Source organism: Platalea leucorodia, assembly GCF_965183815.1.
Source record: "Platalea leucorodia genome assembly, chromosome: 3".
Taxonomy (NCBI): domain Eukaryota; kingdom Metazoa; phylum Chordata; class Aves; order Pelecaniformes; family Threskiornithidae; genus Platalea; species Platalea leucorodia.
Window position 1 is genome coordinate 120,025,233 of NC_138825.1, and position 26,943 is coordinate 120,052,175.

Below are 26,943 nucleotides of genomic sequence, written 5' to 3' on the forward strand. Positions count from 1 at the left end.
TTTCCCTCCCGTTCTCTCCCAGCTCTGTATGCATACACTTACAAAGGCTTCAGGCAACAACTGCTATCTCGAGTTAAGGTCAATCGATACAGCTGATGCGTTGATGGTTAATTATAGGTAGCTGATGGGTTTCATCTGGCACAGGTTAACCTTGTTAAATATATGGTTTAAAAATATCCCTTCAAATTTAATTTTCTGCTTGTTTTTAGATACACTATGTGCACTGGTTCTTCTGTGACCTTGACGGGATGGGTGGTGACAGCTAAAACACTGCTTTATTTTGTCAACACTGAGATTCACTCCTACATTATAAAACAAGTTCAGGGGTTGTTACTATCTTCCACACCAGTGCATCTGACCTCTCTTGACAAAGGGGGCATGAGATGGTTGTATTCATCTCGTGAATACCCTGTTAGTGTTTTTTCAGCGAACTCCGTCTGGGCTGTTTGCTTCTATTCACCACGCAGTAAGAAAAGGACCATTTGCTTCTGTTCATCTCGTGTACCGTTTCTTGCCAGAGAATGAGCTGTATGAAATGCACAGAGTCTAAAAGGATTTTAGTGATGTCTTGATTGTAACAACACTCTTAACTTGAAAATTTCCAGCTTTTAAGAAAAACTGATTTTTTACGTTATACTGGAGCTGAAGACAGCAATATCTTCCTCAAGATTTTTCTCACTTGTATGCTTTGTCAATAGTTCAGTCCTGAGGGAGAACAGCTGTACTTAGAAGAGCTTTTAAGCAACCACTAAATTCACTAGGACACCGATTCCCATTGTAGTAGGTCAGCATGTCGCCAGCTGTACTCTGATTTCCAGTAATAGAGCTAATCTTCTAAATCAATATGTGATTGCAGTTGGGCAGCCTGCATCATTACACCAGGTAAGTCCAATCTTGCCTCCTTGGATGCTTACCTTTGGGTCTATAAAATTTTCACAGAGAGGGCCCTCAAGCAAGGTTAAGCATATTACTGAACTTCTGTGCTTAATGAAATGGAGCCAGTGTACTTGAAAACTGAAATATTGAAAGAAAATATGAAACACTCCAGCACTGCAGAACAACCTTCTGAAGTTTCACCTAAAGCTTTGTAAATTCCTTAAACTTCTCAACAGTGGTATGATATTCTTGTGAAAAGTTGCGTGTGTGTGTGTGTATATATATATACATTTTAAAAACCTCACTTAATGGAATCAAGAAGCAACACTTCTAACTAACAAGTGCCTTTTATCCAAAAATTTCAAAGTTATTTAAAACATTAAACAAAACCACGGAGAATAGAATCTCAGAAGTCTGTATTTTGAAAGATAAGACTCCATGTATTTTACACCAAAACAAAAGGCAAATTTATTTACTATTTTCCCTGAAGATTCTTTGGCAGGAGCTGTAATTAGATCGCATCCAGTTAAAACTTAACGATTAATCCAAACTGTCTTCAAAGGGTTTAGTGCATTGTGATGTACATTACAAAGAAGAAATTATAACTGTCAAGGGTCAGATTTTACTTCTTTTACTCACATTCACTGAACTCTGAGACTAAGCATCTTATTTCAGTGTTTTTGAGAATGTGATTTTGTTACGATGAAGGGATTGCAGAAACGGGTCTGACATGAAGACGACATTCAATGAAGTATTACCTTCGCTTTTAGAATTATCTTTGATCGCACTTGTAAATTCGCAGTGGATTTCCCATTAATTAATGTGAATTAGCTAGTTGTGGCTGTTCAATTTAGGTTAATTCTAAATGTTTTACAGTGCATCGCTAATTATTGGAAAAAAAACCGCAAACAACTTATTAAAAAGCATGCAGGTGCAAGCTGTGAATGGCAGGGAATCCCTGCCTTGGCTCGGCAGCGCTGGCTGCTCCGCCGGGGTGTTTGCTTTGGATAGCTCCTGGCTCCGCCGTCCCGCAGAGCGCGACTCCTGCGAGGGCCCACGGCGGCCGAACGTCAGGGGGACGCCGCCGAACGCCTCTGGCCTCCCTGAGGGCCCCGTCCCATTTTCTCCTGTCTCATGTACCCTCGGGAAGGCGAGGGCTCCGCTTTCCACCCACCGCGCTGCTCTTCTGCACTGGGCGCGAGGCCTCGGCAGAGCTCCTTTTCAAATATGTCAACGCTCGCCCTTCGACGGTCCCTGCAGCGGGATGAGGGTTCCTCATCCCCGAAGGGTTCGGCGGGCGGCTGCTCTGCCTCCGCGGGGCCGGGCGGACAAAGAGGGCAGCGGCCGGGCCGCCGCGGAGGTGTGGGCGCAGCCGTCTGGCCAAGACACTGGGCCCATTCTCCGCTATTGTGGACGCTGGCTGAATGCCGCTTTTTGTCCTTTGCGTACACGTATAAACTGCATCTTTTGTTCCTTCAGTCAGCAGGAGAAATCTGCCTTTGCAGTAGAACACGTTGGCCTGGCAGACAGAGGTTTATCCGCCCCTCACAGGGCGACAGCAGCCCCCTGCGCAGCCAGGGCTGCGGTGCCGCGCCGGGCCCCTGCCCCGGACGTTTTGCCCCCTGCCCTGAGGGGACGAGCCGCAGCGCTGCGAGGGGGGCCCGGCTCCTTCGGGCGGGAAGCACCGGGCCGTAGGTCCCGGCAGCCCTCGCCTCTCCCCGGCAGGGGAGGGCAGCGCCTGGGGAAGCTGCGTTCCCCCCGCACAGGCGGGAGCGGAGCCCGACGGAGGGAGCCCCACTCGCGACGGGGCGCAGAGGGCCCCCCGCTCCCCCCGCCGCGACATGGCGGCGGGGCGGAGCTCCCGCGCCCGCCCCGCCTCGCCCGGCCCGGGCGGGGGCAGCGGGCGCCCCGGCCGTTGGCGGCCGCGCCTGCGCGGTGGGGCGCGGGACGGTGCGGAGTTGGCGCGGCGGGGAGGCCGGTGCCGCGGCGGCGGCGGGGTGAGTGGCTGCGGGGAGAGGCCGGGCCGGGGCTCCCTCAGCTCCGACCGGGGCTTGAACTTTGCCCGCGGCCGCCTTGAGGGGGAGGGCGGGCTGAGCCTTCCCGCTGCCTCCGCCTGACGCCGACGCCCCGCTCCAGGCGGGACGGGACCGAGGGCCGCCGGCGGAGCGGGGCGTCAGCGTCAGGCGTTCCTCGGCGCGGGCGTTGCGGGGGCCGTTACCCGGCCCGGCCCCTTTCCCGGGCACCCCGGGGCGTTACTCCCCCGCGTTGCTCCCACGTCGTTGTCTCATCGCTTCTAAAAATACCGCCCTGGCCGCCCGCCGCGCCGCGCTGCCGGCGGGGGCTGCCGCTCGGCGGGGCGTGCTTCGGGCAGCCGGCCTGGCCGGAGGCGCGGAGCGGGAGCGCCGGTCGCCTCAGGGGCCGGCAGCCCGGGGGGGCAGGTGTCTGTCCAAAATGCACGGCCCTTCCAGCCGGCTGGGGAGGGCTCGTGCTGTGGTTTTTACCTGAGCATCTCGGTCACGTTCGGGCCATTAGGTTTGATGCTCATCTTGCTTTTCATTCGCGCTTGCCGTTTCTTGTTTCTTTGTCACACGGTACGGTGCAGTTTTCAGTCATAATTTCTGTGTGGTGTGGTGATAGACTGCGCTCTGCCGTGAACGGTTTCCAACTTGAGAAGTTTACTTTCTGCTAAAGTTAGTAAGCCAGGCGTTCGTGGGGGAGAGGGGACTCTATGTGCTTGCTTGAATATTTCTGTCCTTCAGAGCAAAGAAAGCATCAAAAGTAGTTTCTGTTTCGTTTTTCTTGCATTAAAATAACCGGGTGTGTGGGCTCAACAATATTGAGCGCAAAAATACCAGCCGAAATTAGCGTCTCTGTAACTGTGTAGGCGGGAGCTGCGTGTTGCAGAGAGCTGGCGGTGGAAGGCCTTGGCCACCGCCGGGTCAGTGGCCCGGGGTTGCAGGACGGAGCCTCGGGGGCTGGGGGGCCCTGGAGGCGGGAGAGGCCGGCGGTGTCCTACCGCAGCGAACAGATGTAGCTCTGGTGGGCTGCTGGCAGCCTCAGCTTCTTCCTAAGGTTTAAATTTAATTTCCGGAGGTGGAAGTTCAGTTCTGTGCTACTTTTTATCACAGACACAAAAAATACGTACCAAAACTCTTAACGTTTTACGTGACATCGAGGGATGTCAGTCAGAAGTTGGCGGGAGAGGTTGTTTGTGCTAGTTGGGTTGGCTTGCTGAGCTGAAGTGCTTGCAGTGTGGTCTGATCACTATCTCCTAATGGCTTTTTGGTCATAATAAACATCAATATGCTGTATAGGCTGATTTATTTACCTTGATATATTAACACAAACATTTCTTCTAAGTGTAATTGCTGTTGTACTTTAGAAGGAACAGCGACTTTCACAGCTGACCAGTTTTGAATACTATTCATGCACATTTGAGGCCAGCCTAATGTAGCAAAAGAATTAATTTGAAGAGCTGCTTCATTGTGTCTGTCTCTTTTTAACAGCTCTGATGACAAGTCACAGAGAATCAACAAAAGCAGATGGCTGGAGGTGGCTCCTGTTACTTTGGGGACTAGTCTGTTGAATAGTGAAATATTAGAAGATAAGCACATTAACACAAAACACAAAAAATTACTTTGTGCTAAAGTGTGTTAAAACTTAATTTGGGAGAAGTTTGAAAAATTATATTTTTTAAGCACTCTTAAATTCACTATATTTACTTGATACTGAAAGTTCATTTTTCCTAAGTGGAGGTACAAAGTTCCAAGTACAGCGATCAGATACGCTTATAAGGTCATAATGTACCAGCCCAGGCTTGCCTGATATATATATATAATGCTTCGGCAGAACATCTGTGGGGAAAAAAAAGAGACGACTGTGCCACATCTTGTGTGACATGTCAAAGGTGTGCTAAGTATAATGTTTTGACCTAATGCGTAACAGCATTGGTTAAGTTGAAGGCTGCCTAAACTTTAAAACCTGTTGTGGACATATTGCCTGAAGCTTTTGGTTGTTATGGGAGTTTTCTGAAGGCTTGTATACATTTCTACAGAATGTGTCTCACAAGGATTTAACTTTTAAGGTGAAAGAATACTAATACCAGCCTCCTGAGGAACATGAATTAGTACTGAATGGGTTAGGTTTTTTTTTTAGTGTTGCAGTGAATGTTGTTCCCTCCCCCAGCCTCTCTGTCTTGTTAAATTAGATGTCAAGACCACTTAAAATTTATTTTAGTCTCGTTGTGCATACTACTTTTTCAGTATGAGTATGATGGCTGTCACTGCTTAGTTTGATGCTGTCTAAAAGCCCTGCACAATATCGTGACTTAGTCCCAAACCTGCCAGGAGCAGAACATCATCTGTGTAACCCGTACCCAGTGGTCTTCAGGAATAACTCTTTAAACACAGTTGCAACTTCAAATTTCTGTTCTTCTGGGGGCTTGTCTAATTTTAGTGATTCTATTTTTTAAGGGTGTTTTTGGGAATTTCTGGCTTTTTGTGACTTTCTATAACTTTTTTCAGAGAGCTCAGAAGTGAGTGTAATGAGATCAGTATGGCATTCTTCATTTCTTTTGACTCGACAGACTAATCCTGTAGTATATTTAGTACTTGCAAATCCAGGATTTTCTTTCCAGCTAAATGGTAGACCAGAACTGATAATTCACACTTTCTGGGATGCTGCACCGATATGTTGAGATCTGGTAGGAAGAGGAACCTGACAAATCTTGCACCTTTTGATAATGCACACTGTTAAGGTGAAGGTCATTAGAATGCCTGCAGTGGCAGTGCAGTTTTTGTGCAACGGTCTCATAGTGTTGTGAAAAATCAGGGGAGTTTAAATCATGCTGCTCAGAAAAGGAATGTGATGTTTTTTTCCTAGCTTAGCGTAAGTATGGGTATGTATTTTCAATTCACACGATTATTGTGGAATTTATTTTGTACATTTATGAAAAAGTAATCTTCCTTTTGAATGTCTGAAACTGATGCATGGTTCATGTGTCATTAAATTAGAAACTGCAGGAAAACGAACCATCTGGAGACTTGGTGGGGGGGAGGCTGAGGTTTCTGGTTAAATGTACTATCAACATAGGAAAAACTATAAAGAGTGTTTCAGCTACAAAAGGAGGCAAAGTGTGCTGAGGATTTTGTCTGATTGTTTTTTTGTTTGGTTTGTTTTTTTTTTATCCTATCTTCTTTTCGTAATTAGGTGAAGCACCAGAATGAAAGACATGGACAATATCAAAACTGTAAAGAAAGAATGGTAGGTGTCCGTGCCCCCCTCCCCCTTTTTCCTCTTCCTTTCCTATTGCTGTTTGTGTGTACTGTCATGACTTTTCAAACTTTATATTAAATTTTAAAATTTTAGTTTTTTTTTTCTGTATCCACCTGCTTCACATATACTGAAGTTTTAAAAAAATATAATGTTTTGCTAAAAGATTTTTCATGTACATGGAATGTTCCCTAGATGCAAGAAGCTGTGTAAATATTTTTATTTAAAATAGGCAGCCTTATAAATTGCTAACTCACTGTGCACTTCTACATTTGATATGGAGGTGTTTGGTTTTCCAGTTATGTTTCTGAGATAAAGCATAGCGAATACTTAGATTAACGCTTCAGGTTTCTTTTGTTCTACTAGAAGACTAAAAGGGGGACAGCATATTTTTGAAATTTCTCCGTTAATGTTGAGTTTTTCTTTTGTTTAAAGATGTGAATCTGTAGGGATTCTTAGTGTTGCATAGATGCACTGCAAACAATTCCTTTTTATGCAAATGTGTCTACCATTCAAGTAAGCATTGCTGCTCTTGAATTGAATGCAGAGTTTTATGTAAAACTGGGTATTTTTCAAGAGCTGGGATTTTTTTTTCTGAACTGCTTAAAATAGACTTTTCTGAATCTCCAATAGGAATAACTCCTGCAGTGTTTACCAAAAGCTGCATAATCCTCTTATTATGCAAAGAACCTAAACTGAAAGATAATCATTCATTCAGGTTGTATATTTCTGCATTTTTATAGGTGAAAATCTAACAGAAACAGCTGCCACATATACAGCGTTTTATCAAAAGATGCGGTTGATGCATCTTTTTTAATACTCTGGCAGTCTCCACAGTATTGAAGTCTTCTGTTGTATTTCTTCAGTGTGCTCAAGTGGTCTTGACTCACTTGTTCTTCAGTTTCTCTAACGTACTCTCAAAGACAGTGATGGTGCTGGGAATGGGGAGGTTCAGGTGGGGGTGGGGGAGTAAATCCTAGGGCAATTTTCTTATATGTGGTTTTAAAACTTACGGCAAAGTCAGTCACCCAAGCCTATATCATGGAAATGCTTTAAGGAAGGCCTTTCGTTGGCGTGCCGTTAAATGTTTGATGGTCTGAATTAGAAGTATGAATCATCTAACTTGCATTCCTTGCTCTGATACCGAGTTTAGAAGCTTCTGCATAGATGAATTCACCTTTTCTATTGTCATTCTTTAACTTGTGCATCTGAAGTGCAAATAGTAGCAATGAGAGATTCGTAAGAAGTTACTAGAAAAGGCACAACGCGAAGTTGGCCTGATGTTTTGGAACAACCAAGTAAGCTGGGTGCAGGGGAGCATGCCTTTTACACCTCTTGGTACGGAACTTCTCGGGTAACTGCTTGTCTTCTAATGTGTTCTGAGGCATCGTTTTCACTTACATCTTTGTTCTGCAGGATGTGTAAATCAGGAACCGATGATCAGATTCTGAATGGTACAGAACAAAACTGTGACTACCTTGTAGATAACCTTTTTGAAGAAGCTCAGAAGGTTGGTGCTATATGTATGCCCCCAACTACAGTCAAGAACCAGGTAGGCGGTGAAGAAAAAATACTCCTGTTTAACGTAATAGCACTCCAAGAGTACTCTGGAAAACAAATGCAAGAAGTCCAGCAGTCTTATCCGGTACCTCTGTAAATAAATGCACACGGAATTCAGACAGCAGTAGGAACAGTCTCCCATCTCTTAGTCAACCAGGCCTATGCTTCTGTGCTTCTGGCTCTTCCTATTTTATGGTGGGTTTAGTGTTGTTCTAGGACTTAAGCTGGCATTGGCTAGTGCACTTCTGCTTTATTAGTGAGGAGAGTGGGCTGATCATGAGGTGCAAGGAATGACAACTATTATTACATAAGAAGTTGTTTAAAGAGTTGCAGCCATTTTATGCAGAGGCATAGCCCAGATTTTTTCTGTTTGCTCTCATTTGTATTGTTACGGTAATAGTGGGATGTTTAGTATGGATTTGTATCTCAGTGATTCTGTCCCTTTCATATTTTTCTGTTACTCCCCAAAGACTGGTAAGGGCCTGGAGAACAGGCCATGTGGAGCAAAGATGTCAGGGAGAAATTTGGAGTGGGCATTGCTGGATGGATCCCCAACTGAACCTGGGAGAAAAGGAGTGCCAGGAGCAATACCTTAAATTGGAGTTCTGAAATAGTGTTCCATGGTAGTACTTGTGTCGATGTCTAAATGGGAAGCTGGTGTGGAATAATTAGTCCGTGTTAAACTTGCATAGTGGTTCACTGTAGAGGAACCTTCCTGTGATAACTCCTTCCGTATACATTGGTGCCATGAGACGCCAGACTTTTTAAAGGAATCTAATCTTGCTGAGTGCTGTATACCTTTTTGATAGATAACCCAACCAAAAGAGAAGGAATTTTATTCAGCAGCTTGAACATGCTGTGTATTTATGTAGCAATCATCTTCTAACAAGTCAAACTGCAAAAAAGAAAAAAAAAAAAAAGATAAAATTGTCAAGTGCTATCAAGCCTAGTTTAAACTAATTTCCAGCTGAGGTGAATTCTGCATTTGTACATTCTTTGTATACCTCACATGTGGCGAAGTGTCTCTCAAGACAACATTATTTCAGCGATTAGACCTGGATGATCAAATGCTTCCTTAAATGGCATGATGCGTAAATATGAAAATGCAATCCCAAATATATCCATGTTAAAGTTGGAGAGATTTCAGTGAATGGTGTGAAGGCTACAAGTTGAAGTAGTGGATATTCTCTGGCAAAGTTAATGAATTGCTGAGAATTTATTTTTTCATTCCCATAACACCAAGGTTTTGAATGTAGCCAGGAATTCCAAGGTAACGTAAATATATGACTGTCTGAAAGCAAATTTTCTGATACTTGCTGCGTTTCCTGAGTGAAAGGCTTGTGCATGCATTATCTCAATGCCTTACTTTCAGAAAATCCTCCTGAATGATCAGAACAAGGCTTTACCCTAATAAACCCCCAGCTGGACTATTCTGGTAGTTGGTGTTCCAACACCAGGCATGTGTGCTCCCAAATTAGCTCTTGAAGAGTTGCAGCTGGCTGGGATCTTCCAGCTCTTCCCCCCCTCCACCCCCCCTGCTGAATTGAAGGAGTGTTCTTGACCTAGGAAAGCAAAATGATTGGGGGAAGGTTTATTTCTAACTCTGATTGACACAAGATACTTAGAAATGTCACTTATCCCTTGCAGTTGCGCTGCCTGTTGGCACGAGGCCGAAACAGATTATAGCAAGCCTTCTCTCAGTATTTTTAGTCCATGCAGTGGATGACTTACAACCATAGGGTACTGTGGGTATACCAAGCTGGTTTTACATCAGTGTTATAATGAGAATTATTCTTACTTTATAGGTTGATGTAATCATTAAACTTTGGAAAAATGGGTTTACAGTAAATGATAGTGAACTTAGGAGCTACACTGATGTTGCAAACCAGCAGTTCTTGGACTCCATTAAAAAAGGGTGAGTTTTGTGTTCTTAATCAGCCTGAGTTAATCTGCTTTGGATAGCACTTAGCTTATGCTCTAAATTTTCTACATAGCTGCTTGGCTTTGCTGCACTGCAGTATCCCTGTAGGAGCGTAGGCCACTGCCTGTCTCAGTTCCTGCAGCGCTAATGGCTGTTTTAACATCAACAGGTTTAATATAGCTTTCAATTGCAGTAGTCGTACAGTTGCTGATGAAATAGATAAAAGTGAGTGTTCGTAGGGGGCACAGCAGGTGCAGAATGAAATAAAGAATGAATCAGAGTGCCCAGTAAGAGCTACTGATCCAATGGTACTTTGACTAATGAACTCAGTGCACAAGTGTTTGAGCATTTCTGGTTTTATGGTCTTTGTTTTCTTTTTATTGATGAAAAGCCTTAAATGGGCACAGTTGCTCCATGTAACATCAAGAAACTCTGATCAGTCTTAAATTTCAGACATTTTTCCTAGTACAAACTTGTTATTTCAGTCATTTTTGTGTATATAGCAATCTTACTTTTATCCTCCTATTAAAAATTAGCATGCTATCCTGATTTCTGCTAGCTATATATATTCTATAATATTCTGATTGCTTTAAAAAGCAGGCTGACCATACAAACCAATGTAATTTTAAGCCTTTAGTTTGTAGTCTGTTTCCTCACCCCATACAAACGGAGAGGAGAATATAGTTTTATGGAGAATATAATTTAATAACTCCTTGTCAAGTATGTGAAATTACTAAGCCATTGCGTTTGTTGTCTTTTCCATACTTTGCTAGCCCACCAAAAATACTAATTTCACACTATATTTCTCCTCTATAGCTGTCACCTGTGTTAGTTGTAATAGCAATTAACTGCACTGTTTAAAGCCCTTTGCTTTCTTTGTGTGCATGCATCAAAAGTTTGCCACCTTTGTTCCACCGTTTGCTTGTGAAGATGCTAATTACAAGATGGTTCCTGCATAATTGTTGATGGCAGAGAAGCACTTAGTACAGCCCCTGTGCCAGCTGAGCCCCACCACCCGAAAATGTAGTATCTGCATCAGAGCTCATAGACAAAGGCATTGTTGTGTTCCACTTAATGCAAATAAAGCATTACCGAGGCGATGTTACTGCACTAAAGAGTGTAGCTGTTAGTGATGATCCAATTTTTAAAAGCTGAGATTCATGTTTATTTGTAGTTAAACACATTGTGTCTAAACTCAGTTCTTTCTCTTTAAAAGGCAGTTGTCTTTTTTTCCTCCTTGTTTTGCTATGGGGATAAAATAATTGAACTTTTGCAGCAATGTATGGCAATTCTGAACTTCCTACGCATCATGTGCTTTGGAGTGGTAACAGCTGAGTAGATTTGAACATTGTTCAACAGCTTGCATGATGATGTCTTTTTTTATTGTTCACTTTCTAGTTAATTTGCAGTTCAGGAACTTGAAGTTGTTTGTATGTCATGCACTTAACGTAACTCTTAGTAAATACTTGCGAAGTTTTTTTTTTTTTTCTGAAAGCATCATCCTTGAAAGGATAAACATAGAACAGGTATTAATCATTAATCTATTGTATACTGAAAACAGTATAGTAGTTCTTTTTCTGACATTTTTTTTTTTTTCTTAAGGGAACTGCCTTTTGAGCTACGAAAAGTTTTTGATAAGGAGGAGGTAGATGTGAAAGTGGAAGATAAAAAAGATAAGGTGTATTTGTCATCGAAAAAGCCAGTGTTTCATCCCTTTTCTGGACACGGCTACAGATTAGGAAGGTGAGTAGTCTGACGTGATCTATGATTGAGTAGCTGAAGGAAACTATACCTATGGTAAAGGAGCTCATAATTCAGGTTGGAAGTGACCTCTGGAGTTCTCTAGTCCAAGCTCCTGCTCAAAGCAGTGTCAGCTGTGGGGACAGATGAGGTTGCTCAGGCTTGTATCCAGTTGGGCCTTGAAATCCTGCAAGAGTGGAGGCTGCACAGCCTGCGTCAGTGCTGGACTGTCCTCATGGGAAAGAAATTTTTCCTTATATCCAGTCTGAACGTCTCTTGTTTCAGTTTATGTCCACCATGAAGAGCCTGGCTCCCTCCTCCTGATGACCTCCTGTAGACCCTGGCAGGCTGCTGTTAGGTGTCCCCCCGACACCATCTCTTCCACAGGCTGAACAAGCCCCTCTCCTCACGGGGCGAAGCTCCAGCCTGTGGCCATCTTGGTGGCCCTCTGTGGAACTTGCTCCAGTTTATTGACATCTTTCTTTTATTTTGGGTACCAGATCTGAGTGCAGTATTTAGGTGTATCTAATGAGCGCTGCATGGAGGATAATTGGCTCCCACAGTCTACTGGCTGTGTTCCTGTTAATACAGCCAGGGTGCTGTTGGCTTTCTTTGTTCAAGGTCTCAATATTAGCAGAACTGTTTCCAGCTGAAAGGCTGTCACTCTTCTATTCTGTGATTTAAGAGAAAAGAATCTCTTTTAAAGCTGTATGTTCAGTATTTTGTGTGAGAAGAGGGGAGTATGACAATCCCATAAAGGGAACTGAAGAAGTAAGAGGTTATTTTGCATTCTCTTAAAATTCCTCAGTATTTAATCATGCATTTATTGCAGTAAGACATTTTAGCGTGTTATAGTGATCCTCTTTCCTTTACTCCATGACTCTTACGATGGGAGAGTGTCAGCCACTAATGCCAGTGCTAAAACTGGACTTGATTTATAACCGAATGGTATTGTGTTTTGGAAGGCTGTTGTAGAGGGACAGGCCAGGAGTTCATGTATTTGATCCCTGTGACTTTTGCTTACTGCAGCCAAATTATCTGCTTCACATATCCCTGTTGTGTAAGACTTACGTGCCTGTAAAAGCAGACTTCAGCCTAGGGAACAGAACACATTCAGTGACCAGGAGCCCACAGGAAGCCTTCACGGGTGGGATGCTTAGTGGCCTGCCGACTGGGGTTAGTAGACCGTGGTGAAACCTTAGGTGAACAGCTTGTTTCAATGAAGTGGAAAGGGCTTGCTGCTAAGGCTCAGTGCTTGTGCTGAGGGAAAGTGTGATTTGGGTAGGAACAGATGAGGCAGGGGAAGGAGATAATGATCTGCAGAGTAAGAGACTGATAATGGTAAAGGATGAGTGGTTCCAGGCTGCCTCAGAGAAGCGAGTATCTGTTTTATCAGTTTCATCTGTTTCTGTAGCACAGTCTATTCAGTTGCTACATGCTTGAGTAGATATGGTCAATAGGGAAAACCGTCCCTCGATAGATGGATGAGACGCTGCCAGGCTTGCTTCTGGTAGCACTGAAATCCTGAGCAAACAAGGGTTGAGAACTTAACCTTGTTTTATCTACAAGGAGACCTGTATATAGCAGAAGCAAAAAGATCTTCAGTGTGCTGGGTTTCTGCTGCTAACCAGTCCTAAATGGTAGGTTGTTCACTTGCTTGTCAAGCTCTGTCATGCCTACAGCAATCATTATCTTGCTTCCCAATAGGCGAGTTAGGTTCTGGAAACATGCTGTTCTGTGAATTTCAGTTGACTGGTCTTGTACACTGCAACATCCTACAACTTGCTCAGAATTTTTTGTCTTTATGGACTGGATAAAATGCCATTTTTTTATTCTACTCTTGCTAGCCTATTCAGTGCTATGCTATCAGAGCCTTCTCTTTCAAGGCGAGTAAATATTTTTGCTGATGTTGGAAACATGAGCCATAAGTGCTCTTACTCCATAAACTAGTGCTCACTTCCTGATATTAATAAATGTCCATTGCATGCCTATGCTACTCTTTCAGCAGGAAAGCTTTCTGGGGACATAGTGCTGTCTGAGACCTGTAACAAGTTTTAAGCTATAGAACTCCCTTTCCACAGTTGCATTTGTGTGCTTAATCAGAAATGAGAGAGGCAAATGACTGAACAGTTTATTTCAGCTTATGACCTAGCTAAACTTCTGCTTGTCAAATAAACATTTCTTTTAATAGTCTATAGATTTTCTGCCGGTGTTTCCAGATGGATGGATTATGTGGTGGATGAACCGTTATGAATCGGTCTGTTGACTGGCTCATTAAAACTTTTGTTGGAGGAAAAATGGAGGAACTAAAAATGATGTTTGATATAACTCAGATGAGCTTGATCCTCTCCCTTTTTTGTTGTACAGGAGAAACAAAGGAGACTTATCAGACTTTTCCAATATACCTTATGAACCTATATAACTAATGGATATATTCTATCTACTGCCATTCAGCTGCACTTAATAGTTTGGGACTGTAACAAGATTGCAACCACACTTTTCTATTAAGCTTATCAATGCATTTTAAAGACTGCCTTAGAAGCATGTTAATTAAACTATTGACTGAAATCCCTTGTAGCAAAGGGGGCTTGCTTTATAACCTCATTAGGGTAAAACATTGTGTGTCAAGCTTCTTAACTGTTAGTTAGGGTAAGGCATGATGGTTAACTCTTGAGCTTTTCAGAAAGTTGACAGGAGGCTCTTATGTCTCTTCGATCTTTAGTTTACAACTTCTTTTGATAATCTTATAAAGGGAATAAGCCTTTAAAAGGGGTGATAATGCTTTGATCTCAGGCTAATAAGAGACTTAGATTCTTGGTTTGTGGCTTTAGTCAAAGGTCCCACCACTAGATGGCTTTATCTGTCAGTTCTACAAAAGCAATGTTATTAAGTATAGAAATGCTTTAAACCTTGATGAATACAGATCTTCTGACTTTCTCTTGCAGCTTAGCTTAACGTGTTGGCTTCAGTTTCACAGATACTTGCTATTCCATCTCCAGCGCCTACCACAAATTCTGAGATGCAACCACGAGGGAAGTCAGTTTGAGAATGACAGCAAAGTCTGTATCCATTTGAGACAGTTGTCTGAACTACAGCTGTGACTGATGGGCTGAAATGTAGTTCAGCCCAGGCTAAACCGGATGCCTGGCATCTGCGTGGTTGACTACGTCTCCAGCCTCTGCCGTACTGGAGACAGCTAGCTCACACACGAGCGCTCATACTTCAGTGTCTGAACCCACAACTGAACGCCACTGATCAAGCAGACAGCGAAAGCTGATCATTGCTGCACTGAAGTATGGCTTGAACTTTTTTTTTTTGCTCTGCTCCTGAGACTGTTTAACATTATGTTGCTGATGCTCAAGCTGTTTTTTTCCAGATCTGGAGGGCAATTAGGGTTTATTTTGTATTAAGGTCAAGTACGAACAGAAGATGGGTGTGAGAGAAGTAAATCAGTAGAGGCAGGTGGGTCATAGTAAGTCACCCGTACTTGGAGTACCAGAATGTTTTACAGATGTGCCTCTTGGAATCTGTTGGTGCCAAGTTCTTGTGCCCCAGCTGATATCTGTCTAATGCAAAACAGTCAGTTCTGTGCCTCTCATCTGCCTCCAGTTGTGGTAAAAGTCTCTTATTCCTCACTTGGGAATGAGATTCCTTGATTCTCATTCTTTTTGCAGAGTTTCAATGGAAGACATAAAAAGTACCTCTACTGGCTCATAGCCTAGGCATTAGGGCACTTAACTAGGCAGTGGGTGATAAGAGTTTTTGGAATACCTCAGACTGAGAAGGACTTGAGCCCAAGACTCTAACTTAATTAGCCTGAATATATTAAGTCCTTAGCCATCTTTGTTTTAATAATAAATTGGCTGTGACTTTCCTGTTTTATGGTTAAACTAAGACAGGTACAAGAAGGATGCAAGGATGCATCTGCGAAGCAGATGTGGTATTGTTAAGACTGTTATTCTGTGGCCATTGGTTACCAACTTCTCTCTCAAGAAACAGTAACTAATCAATTTTCTGTGCAAAGAGAAAGCTTTTCCGCAAACCACCATGAAGTGTTCATGTAGTCAGTGACCACAGCTGAGCTCGGAGAAGAAATGGTAACTCCTTAAATCACTGCTATTGTTTTGCAAGCAAACATCTGGTTATACTCACATGAGCTGAGGATGTGCCCATTGGATCAGGCCTTATGATGACTTAAACAGTACATGCTTAACAAGCTTAGTCCTGAAAGACTAGACATTTTTTCAGAAAAAAATTTTTGCCAGTAGGGTTTGTTTTTTTTCCCCTCTTTTAAGACCATGCACTTGGACTGAGGTCCCTGTATTCTGTCAAGTCATTTTATGGATCTTTGCCCTTATGGTAGGGTCAGCTGTGGAAAGTGCCTTAGAAAAAAAACAAAATCCAAGTGCTGTGTGCATCAGCCTGGATTTTCACATTAAGTCAATGTCCCTGATAGATGAGTAATGCTTCTAAGCTGAAATAGATGATGCTGGAGCCTAAATCAAGGCTAACAACATTCATTTAAATTGAATTACTGTAATCACATTATGGTGAAAATTAACATTAAGTATGCAAATTCAATACTCAAACCCCTTAAAGTTTCACCTGTGTGATTAGAGTACAAAAAATGCACGAAGAATCTTCAGGCTGTTTCATCTCTTGTGTATTTGTATTTAATCCTTTGATATTTAAGTTCCCTTCCATCTTGTAAAAATGTTTAACATGAGCAAACCGAAATTCTTTAGCATGTTGAAGTCCTCAAGAGAAAGTATTGGCATACAATTAAAAAAAAAAAAAGCTGATGTTTATGTCAGTATTCCTGCATCTCTTAAAAAAAGAATTCATCAATGCACCCTGATATAGGGCAGAAAGCTCCAGAAGCAGAGGCCTGGAGGGAGGTTCAAGCTTACATGTGTACACAGAAGGCGTAACCTCGTATGGCTTTTCTTTGCAGTGCTACTCCAAGGATAATCTCTAAAGTAAGAGATGATCATCAAGGACCTGACAACAAAAGACACCTGCCTTTAGTACCCTTAAATGATTTGGAGCCTATCACTAACATCCAGATCTGGTTAGCTGATGGGGAAAGGATAATTCAGAAATTCAATGTTTCTCACAGGTAAGATTTATTTTAGCACTGTCATATGTATTTGCATCTGAACTATTTGTCCTGTGTCTGTACGCATAAGTCTAATTCCTGTGAATAATCTACCTCCTCAGTTCACTTAATATTGGACTGCTGTTCAGCTGTATCTAGAAAACCTCCTTTCAAATTTTGAGAAATCTTTTAGCTGACAAGAGAGGAGCATAAGAGGAACGTGAACTGATGTTAACAGTCAGCAGATAACTGAGCATAAGTGAAAACCTGAGGAAACTGTAGTTCTTTGCAGGTTAGTGGAAGTGAAGGTGTATGTATTGCTCGCTACTAGAGGAAACAGCTTTTAAGATGACAGATCTCTCACAAAATGACTACGTCTGGAGCAGATTGCTTAGTAAAAAGGCTGCTAGTCATTGGGCATAGACAGTGCCGCAGCTGGGAGCTGGAGGATGTGACTTAGAGTTGAGCCAGAGAAACCTCTAGGGAGGGCCGGAGTCAGTGCACTAGGCAGGGGCGGTTCATCACCTGCATGTCAACGTGGACAGAACAGAATGCATCCAATGTGTTTAATTCTTAATTAGTAAAATTCCCAGTTCCCAAAGAGGCTTATAAATGGGGATAACGTCAGAAGGTGTCAGCGCAGCATATGTATGCAGGAGCTTTGAGAAAGTAGGATTCACTGTTTAATGTTAAATTGTAGAACTACTGTCTTTAGAGACCTTTCTCGAATCTGTAATTTGAAAAATTACTCCAGTACTATACAGTCACATCATATGGAAAGGATGTGTCACCTGTGCTTCTCTGTGAAGCAATTTACAGCGATCACAGATTTAATACAGCCCAGACTGCTGTAAAGATGAACTGTGTATGTCTTTGGGGCTGGTCAGAAAAACAGCTCAGCAGTTGAAGGTTAATGACTGTAACTTTAACTTGTGCTAATTTATTGCTGTTAGTGGCCTGAAGTGTGAACTGAAACACTGTTGCGATGTACTGCTGAAGAGTCGGTTGTTATTTTAATTATAAATACTTCATTAAAGGGTTTAATATCTTAATTATTCCAGGTTTCACACATTTAAGTATATTTAGAAGCCTTTTGTCTTCATGGTAAATAGCAGTTTGAACAGCTGCTAAGTGCTTTTGGAGGAAAAAAAAAAAGTCTGAGATAAGCAGAACAGCCTTACTGATGCGATGCTCTTTTTGAAGTAGTTTGCAATAAATATTCCATCATAACATATCCTCTTGCCACAAGACCACATTTGTGCTGTATACAGTATTTGTGTATGACCTAATAAGAAATAGCAGAAATCCTTCTAGAGTACATGTCCTTAAGCATTATGATTGCATGTGTAGCATTCCTTTCAGTGGAGAAGCAGAAAACATTCAACTATTTGTTAATTAAAGTATAGGTAAATAACCTGTAGCATATATATTGCAGTGCCTGGGTAAATTGATTACTTTTACCCTTTTGAAGATAGAATGTGTATGTGCCACAGTAACTACTACTTTAGATATGACTTGATTACTGATGAAAGATTGAAGTTACAGCATTGGAGCAAAACCGCAGGTAGCATTGTAATAGTGCAGCGTGGGGAATTGAGGAGACAGGAGCGTGAAGCAACTAGCAGAGCAGTGCTGTAGGAACAGCACACGCAGCTGTGTCTTCAATCGAGTTGTGTCCCTTCTTGAGCAGTTGCTAAGTCAGTGTCACCCTGGAGCATCGGGTACCGAGCCTGGAAAGGAACTTGTTCATCCTAAAGCAGACAGCTGGTGGCTAATTGCCCGAGTTGCTCTTGGGACCCAGTGAACTTCGATATAATGCACAGGTGTCTACGTAAATGGCCAACCAAAAATTTATTCCTGCTTCAGGTTTTTCAGGCTCTAGGCTTACAAGACCAAGCACTGTCTCTTAATTAAGGCCTCCAAGCACGGGAATTAGATGCTGGCTATATCTGTCCTAGAAAGTATGGCTAAGGCATGAAAATTTGGTCATCTGTGCTGCTAAAGTGTTAGGATGGCTTTCCCCCAAGCCAACTAGCACTTTCTCAAACAATATCTAGGCTTGGTTCAGACGTTAGCTCAGGTCACGGACCGTTCCCAGGAGGCAGTAGACCCCATGGGCTGCCCTGCGCATGGGGGAGAGGAAGGAGGAGTTTAACAATTTGCCAGTAGCCAGAGTCTACCAGTTGGCCTCAGGATCAGAGAATGGGCACTGACACTACGTTTATTTTACTGGTATAGATGTATCCTGTCATCTTCATTTTCTAATTAAATTGGTCAATCATGATTTCTTCCACAGCAAAATCTCTGTCTTGCTCACTCGTTGCAAGGTTCTTCACGCCTTAACAGGCAGCTTGAATCTATAATGAATTCACTGCTGCACCTGCTTTGGTAAAGGAGACTATATTTAGACATAGTTAACTCATAAGCCATCCAGACAAATTTGCAAACCCTTTTTCTTTATTATTATTATGGTTCTGCTACATGTACCACACACTGGAGGCATCTTTATTCTAGCTCTTGGCTACCAAAACCTCAGGTAAGAGCTCCACCAGCTGGTTAAGAAATGGTAGGCTGGGGTAACTGCCCGCTGAGCCATAGTGAAGCATTTCAGTGCTCAGAATAAGGTACTCATCCTTTTTCCCTGGGGACTGCTCTCATAGAATGATAGAATACCAGGTTGGAGGGACCTCAAGGATCATCTGGTCCAACCTCTCGGAGCATGCAAACCTTGGTCCTTGCCTTCCCCATCTATGTTCCTCCATTTCTATGCCATTTCTGTGCCATCAGCTATTACATGAAGTGCGTGTCTCATTCTCTTCTTGTGGTGGCTGCGTGTGCTGTGCATATGGCCTGTGTTGGGACTGGAGTGCTCTAATGCTGAATTTTCTTTTTTTGTTCTCAGAATAAGCCATGTCAGAGACTTCATAACAAAGTATCAAGGATCAGAGGGAAGTGTTCCCTTCACACTGACGACTTCGCTGCCGTTTCAAGAGCTGCGAGACGAGACACTCACACTGGAGGAAGCAAAGTTGCAAAATGCTGTTGTTGTTCAGAGACTTCGGAAAACAACTGAACCTTTCAGACTCTTAGTGATAAAAGCCCCTGACAATGACTATAAAACTGCTGCTACACCTAATGGACAGCTCAAGAATGAGCAAAAAAACACTATCAAAAGTACAAGATCAAATTAGCTTTTAACTGACCAAAAACTACATACAGGTGGAACTAGGCAAAACCAAAAATGTAACCAGCAATATCTGGATGCACTCTCATCCTCACGTACTGTGCTCGTAGAGAGCAAAATGTGTGCTGTGCTATCATCTGCTATAATAGAAGTATTTTCAACTAAATTTGGTGGTCAGAGCCTGGCTATAGCAGTAGCAGAGGTAACTGTACAACAGGTCATCCTTAGAATTTCCTTAGGTAGAAAACTTCTTAGTTCTTTAATGAGTGTATTTAGGCAGAGATTTAATTACTACTGATAGCACCTTTTAAGGAAAAATAGTATTTATTTTTGCACTTTGGACTAAAGTGAAGCTGAACTTTAGTTTCACTTACATTTCAGTGTAAGCTGCTTCAGTTTGCATTCTTCTCACAGTAACTTTTAGGCAACAGATCCTGCAGGGAAGCTCACACTTGAACTCAAAAATCTTCAGTATCAGTATCTTCAGGATATAACTTTTATCACGAGATCTGCAGTGTAATATTCTATCAAGTCTTCACATGGTGGTAGGCACATGTGTGAGAAGATAGAAATGAGGTATTCTGGTGCATACTGCATACGAAGTGCCTCAAAGTAAGCTCCGAAGGAATTATTACCAATGGTTGAAGTGTTTTCTGCCTCTTGTGCTGCTACGGGTGTCTTACAGATCAGGTGATGTTAAACTACCTAGCTCATTAGGATAGAGATCCACTTTGAGCCTTGTCACACAGAAACTTCAGCTTTTCTGGAGATTACCATACAGGAATAGTGGCTTAGAGGGACACAGTTGGTTTTGTACCGTCTATCTGCCTCTGTCCTGAACTGGCCAGGTGATAGAGACACTAATTGTATGTGGCCAAGTTTCAAAGATGTTGAAAATTCTTATTTGAAAACTGAAGTTTCTTCCTCCCCTCTGCCCCATTTCCATCCAAAACTTTTATTTTGCTACTCATGTACTTGAGGCATAAAATTTGTAGCCAAATATTCTATGTTTTGCTAAAGGAGAAGTCAACATAAAGACTAAATATTTTGTACTGTGTTTGCTAAGTAGCATGCGGGTTTGTGAATGGAACTAGAGTCTCTAGGTAAGACTTATCCTGGGGCCTTCAATGAATGCTGACTAGTTTGTGCTACCTACGCCAATGGATGATTGTTGGGGTTGTACTTCTTTTGCATGGTTAATGAAAGATGGGTTTGTGATTCTCTGGTTTTGTTCTAAATAGAAAATTACTTCATTGGAGTGACTTGAATTCTATCTAAAAGTCGTGTTACTTCAAACTAGGAATGTGCTTCCTTCATTCCCAGGGATGTAAAACTGTTTTGCTTCAGCATCTCTCCTGCTATGTTTGAGGGCAGTGAAATGAAAGCCAACTGCATGAATATCTGTTCAATGTATTCAGAAAGCAAATCTCTGAAAACTATGCAGTTAACTGTTTTCAGTGCTAGAAACTTGATGTGCTACTGTGTTTATGTAGCAAATAATATAACTAAATTTTCTTTGCTCTTGCACTGACTCCTCTACTATATGAAAAGCCTACCAGATCTCTAGTAGTAGGAAGAAATGTGCAGACAAATCTACTATTAAAACTGAAGAGACAAATCACCTACAGACAGATCCAGCCTCAGTGTGCAGAGCTTCGTGAACAGTGAATTTTATTAATCAGTGCTTTTGAATTTGTCTTAATGTAAAACTAAGTATTGGGAAAACCACACATGTTTGATTTGTAAGCTCAATTGTTCTTCTCTAAAAGGTGCATGAAATGTCAAAGTAGCAGTCTGCTATGCCTGCATTTGCAACATAGAAATTCAAAGAAATAATTAGTGTAAGATTGATTGAAATTGAAGGGGGGCGTGTCAAGTTTTAAGGTAGGTAAATCCATTTTGCTTGTTATCAAAAGATCGTGGTTTTGGGAAGGAGCAGTAAGTATTTAGTATTTCAACATTGATCCATGTCTGCTAACAGTATTTTAAGAGACTGGATAGCTTGATTCTGGCTGGCTATGTATTGTGCTCTACTAAAATCGACTGTTTCTGGCTACAGCTTTGGTGTACTTGAGTGTGTATTTGCTGTTTGAAAGTGTCATGATCTTAATTACAAAATGAGAGCAAATCTTTAAAAAGTCGAGAGTGATGCCGACTGCACTAATCCCGTGTTAGACTAGAAAGTGCCTTTAAAAAAAGCCAAGGAACTGCGATTGGATAACTTATTTCCTAATTTGGAGAAAATCTTTGGAATGAATGCAGAGCTCTCCTAAATCTAATTGGTTTCGGTCAATTTGTAAAGACTGATTAGCTACCTGTAGCGTCTGGACAGCCTAATCTCTTGCTCAGCGCTGTAGCCCGCTATTGTGCATTGGTCAAACAACAGTAAAACTAGCTTGATCAATGCTTGAGTTTGTGAAACACACAAATACTATCAGTTATTCATTGTTTCTTCACAAGCCTTCACTGTTTTGAGTAAAGCCTGTTCATTAACATAATTTACAGCAAAATTGAAATAGCCTGGAAAAGAACAAAGAAAGGAAATGTTTTCTGTGGTTTTTTTTCCTTTGTGAAGAAACATGCAAATGCAGGTAACAAAGATTGAATGTGTTACGAGAATGTTGTGGGAAGAGAAAACGAAGAACCTAAATGTTTAATTTGAATGTTACAGGCATTAACCTTGTATCTAGCTCGGTGTTTTAGAACAAATTACGTTTTGGGGCTAAGGGACTGAGCAGGCTGCCTCTGTTCTGAAGCCCATCTGGCCTCAGCCTTCAGGGACCCTTGGAGCCTAAAAGCTTCAGAGAGTTTTCGACAAGGCCTGTTAAGGCCGCAGTTTCAGTTTTGCGTTGAAGGTCTGTTTTTTAAGAAAACTCTTTAATGTCTTGTTCTTTCAGAATTTTGCAAATTTGCTGTAATTATTCTTGTCAAACGAGGTTGCACAGGGTTTGCCTATCAGTACTTACGGCGTAGTTTGCAGTGGCTGTGCAGTACCCACCAAGCGGCCCTGTCAGCAGCGGAGCTCTGGGAATCAGTCAAGCCAGGAATCCCGGTGCGTGTAGGTTAGTCATCACCTTCCCAAGATGAGCAGATTACCCAGTCCTTGTGTGCTTCTTGGTTTGTTTAAACCCTCTTCTTTCAGGCTGTCTCACTGTTGAAAGAATTCATACTTCAAAATGCAGGGGGTTTTGGGTTTTTTTTCCTCTGATGCGGAGCACTCTTGCAAGACCATTTTCCTGGGGGCAGAGTGGCGGTGAACTTGTACTGCCTTAAACACTGGTGTCAGCTCCAGGGCCTTTGAGGGCAGCAGCAGCTGCCGCTTTTTCCGCAGCGCGCTTCCCGGCTCAGGTGCGGTTTTTGTGTCATCTCGCGTCCCGTTGACAGAAGACAGCGTTCCTGGCTGGCGCGGTTGTGAATTCCTATAAATGAGAAAACAGCGCATCTCTTCAAAAGGAGAGAGCCGGTGTGCTGAGACTTTGGATGAAAACAACCCCAGAAACCTTCACCGTCTGACGCCCGACCGTTAAGCACCTCGCTGCGGGGCGAGGCGGGAGCAGCGGCCGTCGGGGCGCCGCGGCGCCTGAGGGGAGCGGCAGGGCGGGCGCGGTGGCGGCCTTCCTCTGGCGGCTCAGGCTGGCTAGCGGGCTTCCAGCGCGATAGAGCCCGGGGTTTACCTCAGGGACGGCTCCCACAGCAATGAGCCGCCCTCCCCGCCGGGAGCTGCCCCGCTCCTCTCCGCAGGGGAAGTGGCACGGAGGGACGGAGCGTGGCGGGGTGTTCCCGCCGCCCGCAGGGGGCTCGGCTATGCAGCCCTCGCCCGAGGCGGGGAGAGGGCTCCTCTGGCGGGGAATGCCCGGGCCTGGAGGGCAGCGATAGCGCCTTCGCCCGCCCAGGGCGCTGCGTGAGGGTGCTGGGGACGCCACCCGCTCGCCCTCTGCTTCCCGCCGCCGCCCCGCCCCGGGCACGCAGGTGTTGGCCGGGGGTGGGCTGTCTGCGGTGCCATGGCGGGGGCTGCAAAGGACGGCCCGGAGCGCCCGGCGGAGGAGGAGGTAAGGGGCTGGGGAGGGGGGAAGGCGGCCGTCGTGGGGCTGGAGGAGCGCCTCGGCCACAGTCCCGGGGTGAGAGCGGGGCTGGGGTCCCGCCCGCGCCCTCCTGCTCCGGCGCAGTTGTTATTTTTATTTTCATTGCCGGTAGGTTACGGGGAAGGGGGTGGGCGCTCTCGGGGGGTTTGGGGCAGCCTGAACTTTTTGCTGCCGTGTTCTGTGAGGTGCCTCTTGCCCGGCGCAGCCTGTCCCAGCGAGGTACCTGAAACAGCTCTTAAATCCTTACCTCCGCCGCCCCCCTTCTCTCACCAAGGAGCTCCCTGTAACGCTGATATTTTCCCTCGAGTGCGCTATACGATATTTACTGTCCACTTGGGTGGCAGGAGAAAGCTTTCCACTTTCTCTCCGCTGCGGGGCCGTCTCTCCGACCGAGGCAGGTGGGGTGTCGGGGCAGGAGGGGGTTCGCTCTCCTCAGGAGCCCCCATCAACTCCTAACTTCCAGACGAGCGTTGCGAGTGAGAGAGTATCCAAATGCTTGCTCTTTGGGCTCGGTGCTTGCCGAGGTAGGAGTGCAGGGGCAGGTAAGAGGCGAGTGAGGGGGCACCTGGTAAAACGGGGAAGGGGCAGCTTCAAAACGGAGGGGCCAAGGTAACCTTTCACAACGTGGTGGAGGGCGTTGGAGCCACGGAGCTCATCGGACGCTGCGGGCACGTGCTGTTCTGGCTTGAACTCTTACGTTCGGAAAGCATCTGGGTGAATTCATGGGAGAAATCTGAAGATTTTTAAATAGAGATATGCCGTCTTTGGGTCACAGAGCCCCTCAGTGCTACGTTGCTGGCAGCTGGAAGAATATCCTGGGAAAGCACCGCAGTATCCTCCCCTCTTCGTATGCCCTTTCTAGGTGTCTGCACCCAAACCCTGCCCCTGTTATTTCTTCTACTCAGGAGTGGGCTGATGTTGCTGAGAAACCTGAAAACAGTCCTTAGGATACTTGGTATGAGGGACCTGTGACTATCACACTTGTGCTTTTAAGAGGCAGCTGTATGGTCGCTCACAGAACAGAAACATTACCAGTATTAATTCTGTGTTGAGAGAAAAGCTGACTCAAAAGCTGCTCCTCGCTAGCTACGTTTTCATTGTTTCTCAGATAAACCTAGACTAGCGTTTATCTTTGGGTCACAGGTTTTGCTCTGTCTTCTTACTGCTTTTAAATTACTTGTTGGTTCAGTTCTGGACTCGACTGATAAAGAATAGCTTAGGACAAAATGTGGCTGCTCCCTGTGCCCATGATGTTCATGCAATATCTTCACACAGTTGCATAGAGTTGTTTTCAATGTGCTTAAATAATTTCTTTAGAAATAAGATGATCTGTTATAAACACTGTATTCAATTTCTGTTCTGTTGGGGAAGGGAAAATTTATAAGAGTGAAAAGTATGGTTTTAACTTACAAGAGAATTAAAAATAAAGGAACTACAGCGTATGAGATGCATTAATTTTCTATAACAATGTTTAAACTTATTCTTCTATTTAAGGAACAAAATGAAATCTCTCAGCTATTATGCTTTCTTGGTTTACCTTGAAACACAATTAACTTTAATATGATGGGGGCATGTATAAGTACAAAATTGTCAAGTTAATCTGAGAACAAAAAAAGATTATAACTTCATTTGACCTTCCTTTCTCTTACCTTCCACCCCATCCTCTCATGTTTCTTCTAAAGCTTGTGGAAGCAATTAGATGTTGACATTCAACTACCCCACAGGGGTCTCAAAACAAATTTTCATTGTAAATACTTTGTATTTTGTTCCTTATTTGACCACTGCCTACACATTCAGATCTCTGGTGAATTTTTGGCGTACTTTAAGCTTACTGATAAACTTACACAGGTGAAAAAGCTTTCACCAGATTTCACAGAAATCAATCAATCTCTGTTGCTTGAGGAAGCAATGCAGCAGGGAAATTCAGCCTTTAAGAGAAAAACCCTGTTAGCTGCTCATAGCCAATGCACTGCCGTTGGTCACACTGCTCTGCACGACTGCGATGTTATCCTTCTCAAGACAGTTTCTGGTGTCATTTATTAGCAATATCATGTAAACCCAACCAGGGCTGGGGACTTACTCTTCTAGATCCTGTAATGGGCAGCTGCCACGTGTCTCTTTTCTACTCTTAACTGTAAGCCCAGGAAGTTAGAAAGAAGGGAATGTTTCAGCTTTACTGGTGCGGAGACCTACCTTCACTTTTACCACCGTTTCATAGGATGCTGAGGGAGAAAACATAGTGATTACCATATAACTTCAAAACGAAGAGTCAAAATAAACTATAGGCTGCTTCTTTGGGAAAGAGACGCCAGAATGTAGAGTCTGAATGATTACTTCTCAGCAGATAGAAACTCTGGAGCACTCAATGAAATTACCAGGCAGCAAATCTGCAACGAACATGGTGGCATTTCCTTTCACAGTACATGTCATTCACGTGTAGCACTGCTGTGGTGTATTATGGCTTAACATACAAATGAATTCCAAAAGTAATTAGGCAAAATAAAAGGAAAACAGGTATTGAGCAGTGATCAGGATGTAACCTCCATTTCAGGAAGTTCATGAACTGCTGATTCCCTGCATTTCTGTGGCTGACCAAACAGGACACCTTTGTATGCTATGTCTATCTGACAGCTTTTTTTTTTTTCCTGAAAATAACATTCGTTAACAAAATTTAGTGAAAACTTAACTACTGCTGTGACCAAAGTATGAACTTTGCTTCAAGGTGATCTGGGAGCGTGGTTCAGAAAGTAGCTGTGCAGCATCCTGGGGGTGTGTGGAATTACAGTGAGATTTTTAAAAAAAAAAGTATTAAGATTGTAAATTTTCTAACCATGAAACTGATGTGAAGACAGGAGTACGGCCTACAGCCTGTAAGCCTGTTAGTTGACTGTTGACTGTTTCCTGTACGGCAACTTTAGTTAGACTAATTCTTAAGAACTTAACGTTCTTTGTGTTATAAAAATGTTTTGGAATCATGTATATTATACAGAGGCATTTACTTTTTCTGTGTTATCATGGCCTTAGCTCTTGAAAGGACAAGGGGCAATGGTTTTAAACTGAAAGAGGGACATAAGGAAGAAATTTTTACAATGAGGGTGGTGAGACACTGGCACAGGTTGCCCAGAGAGGTGGTAGATGCCCCATCCCTGGAAGCATTCAAGGTCAGGTTGGACGGGGCTCTGAGCAACCTGATCTGGTTGTAGATGTCCCT

At 43.4% G+C, this 26,943-nt stretch overlaps 2 protein-coding genes across 7 annotated transcripts in view; both read left to right on the plus strand.

The window, feature by feature from the left end:
• The first annotated feature begins 2,800 nt into the window (after nt 1-2,800).
• UBXN2A (UBX domain protein 2A) lies at nt 2,801-20,918 on the plus strand. Of its 5 annotated transcripts, none has more exons than XM_082306366.1 (7): nt 2,801-2,873; nt 6,085-6,138; nt 7,564-7,699; nt 9,513-9,622; nt 11,231-11,371; nt 16,323-16,487; nt 19,369-20,918. In XM_082306366.1, exons 2-7 carry the CDS (start codon nt 6,098-6,100, stop codon nt 19,655-19,657), a joined length of 882 nt encoding a protein of 293 aa, XP_082162492.1. In that variant the 5' UTR covers nt 2,801-2,873; nt 6,085-6,097; the 3' UTR covers nt 19,658-20,918. The 5 variants fall into 5 exon arrangements, with proteins under 5 accessions (XP_082162492.1, XP_082162496.1, XP_082162493.1 ...); XM_082306370.1 differs by having other exon boundaries at nt 7,564-7,657; XM_082306367.1 differs by lacking the exon at nt 2,801-2,873 and adding an exon at nt 3,045-5,763.
• Nucleotides 20,919-21,030: 112 nt separating this feature from the next.
• Nucleotides 21,031-26,943, plus strand: part of MFSD2B (MFSD2 lysolipid transporter B, sphingolipid) — a 42,700-nt gene continuing 36,787 nt past the window's right edge. For both annotated transcript variants that reach the window (XM_082306365.1, XM_082306364.1), the window contains exon 1: nt 21,031-23,699. In XM_082306365.1, the coding sequence (XP_082162491.1) occupies nt 23,652-23,699 (48 nt within the window). In that variant the 5' untranslated portion in view covers nt 21,031-23,651. The remainder of the gene's footprint in view (nt 23,700-26,943) is intronic.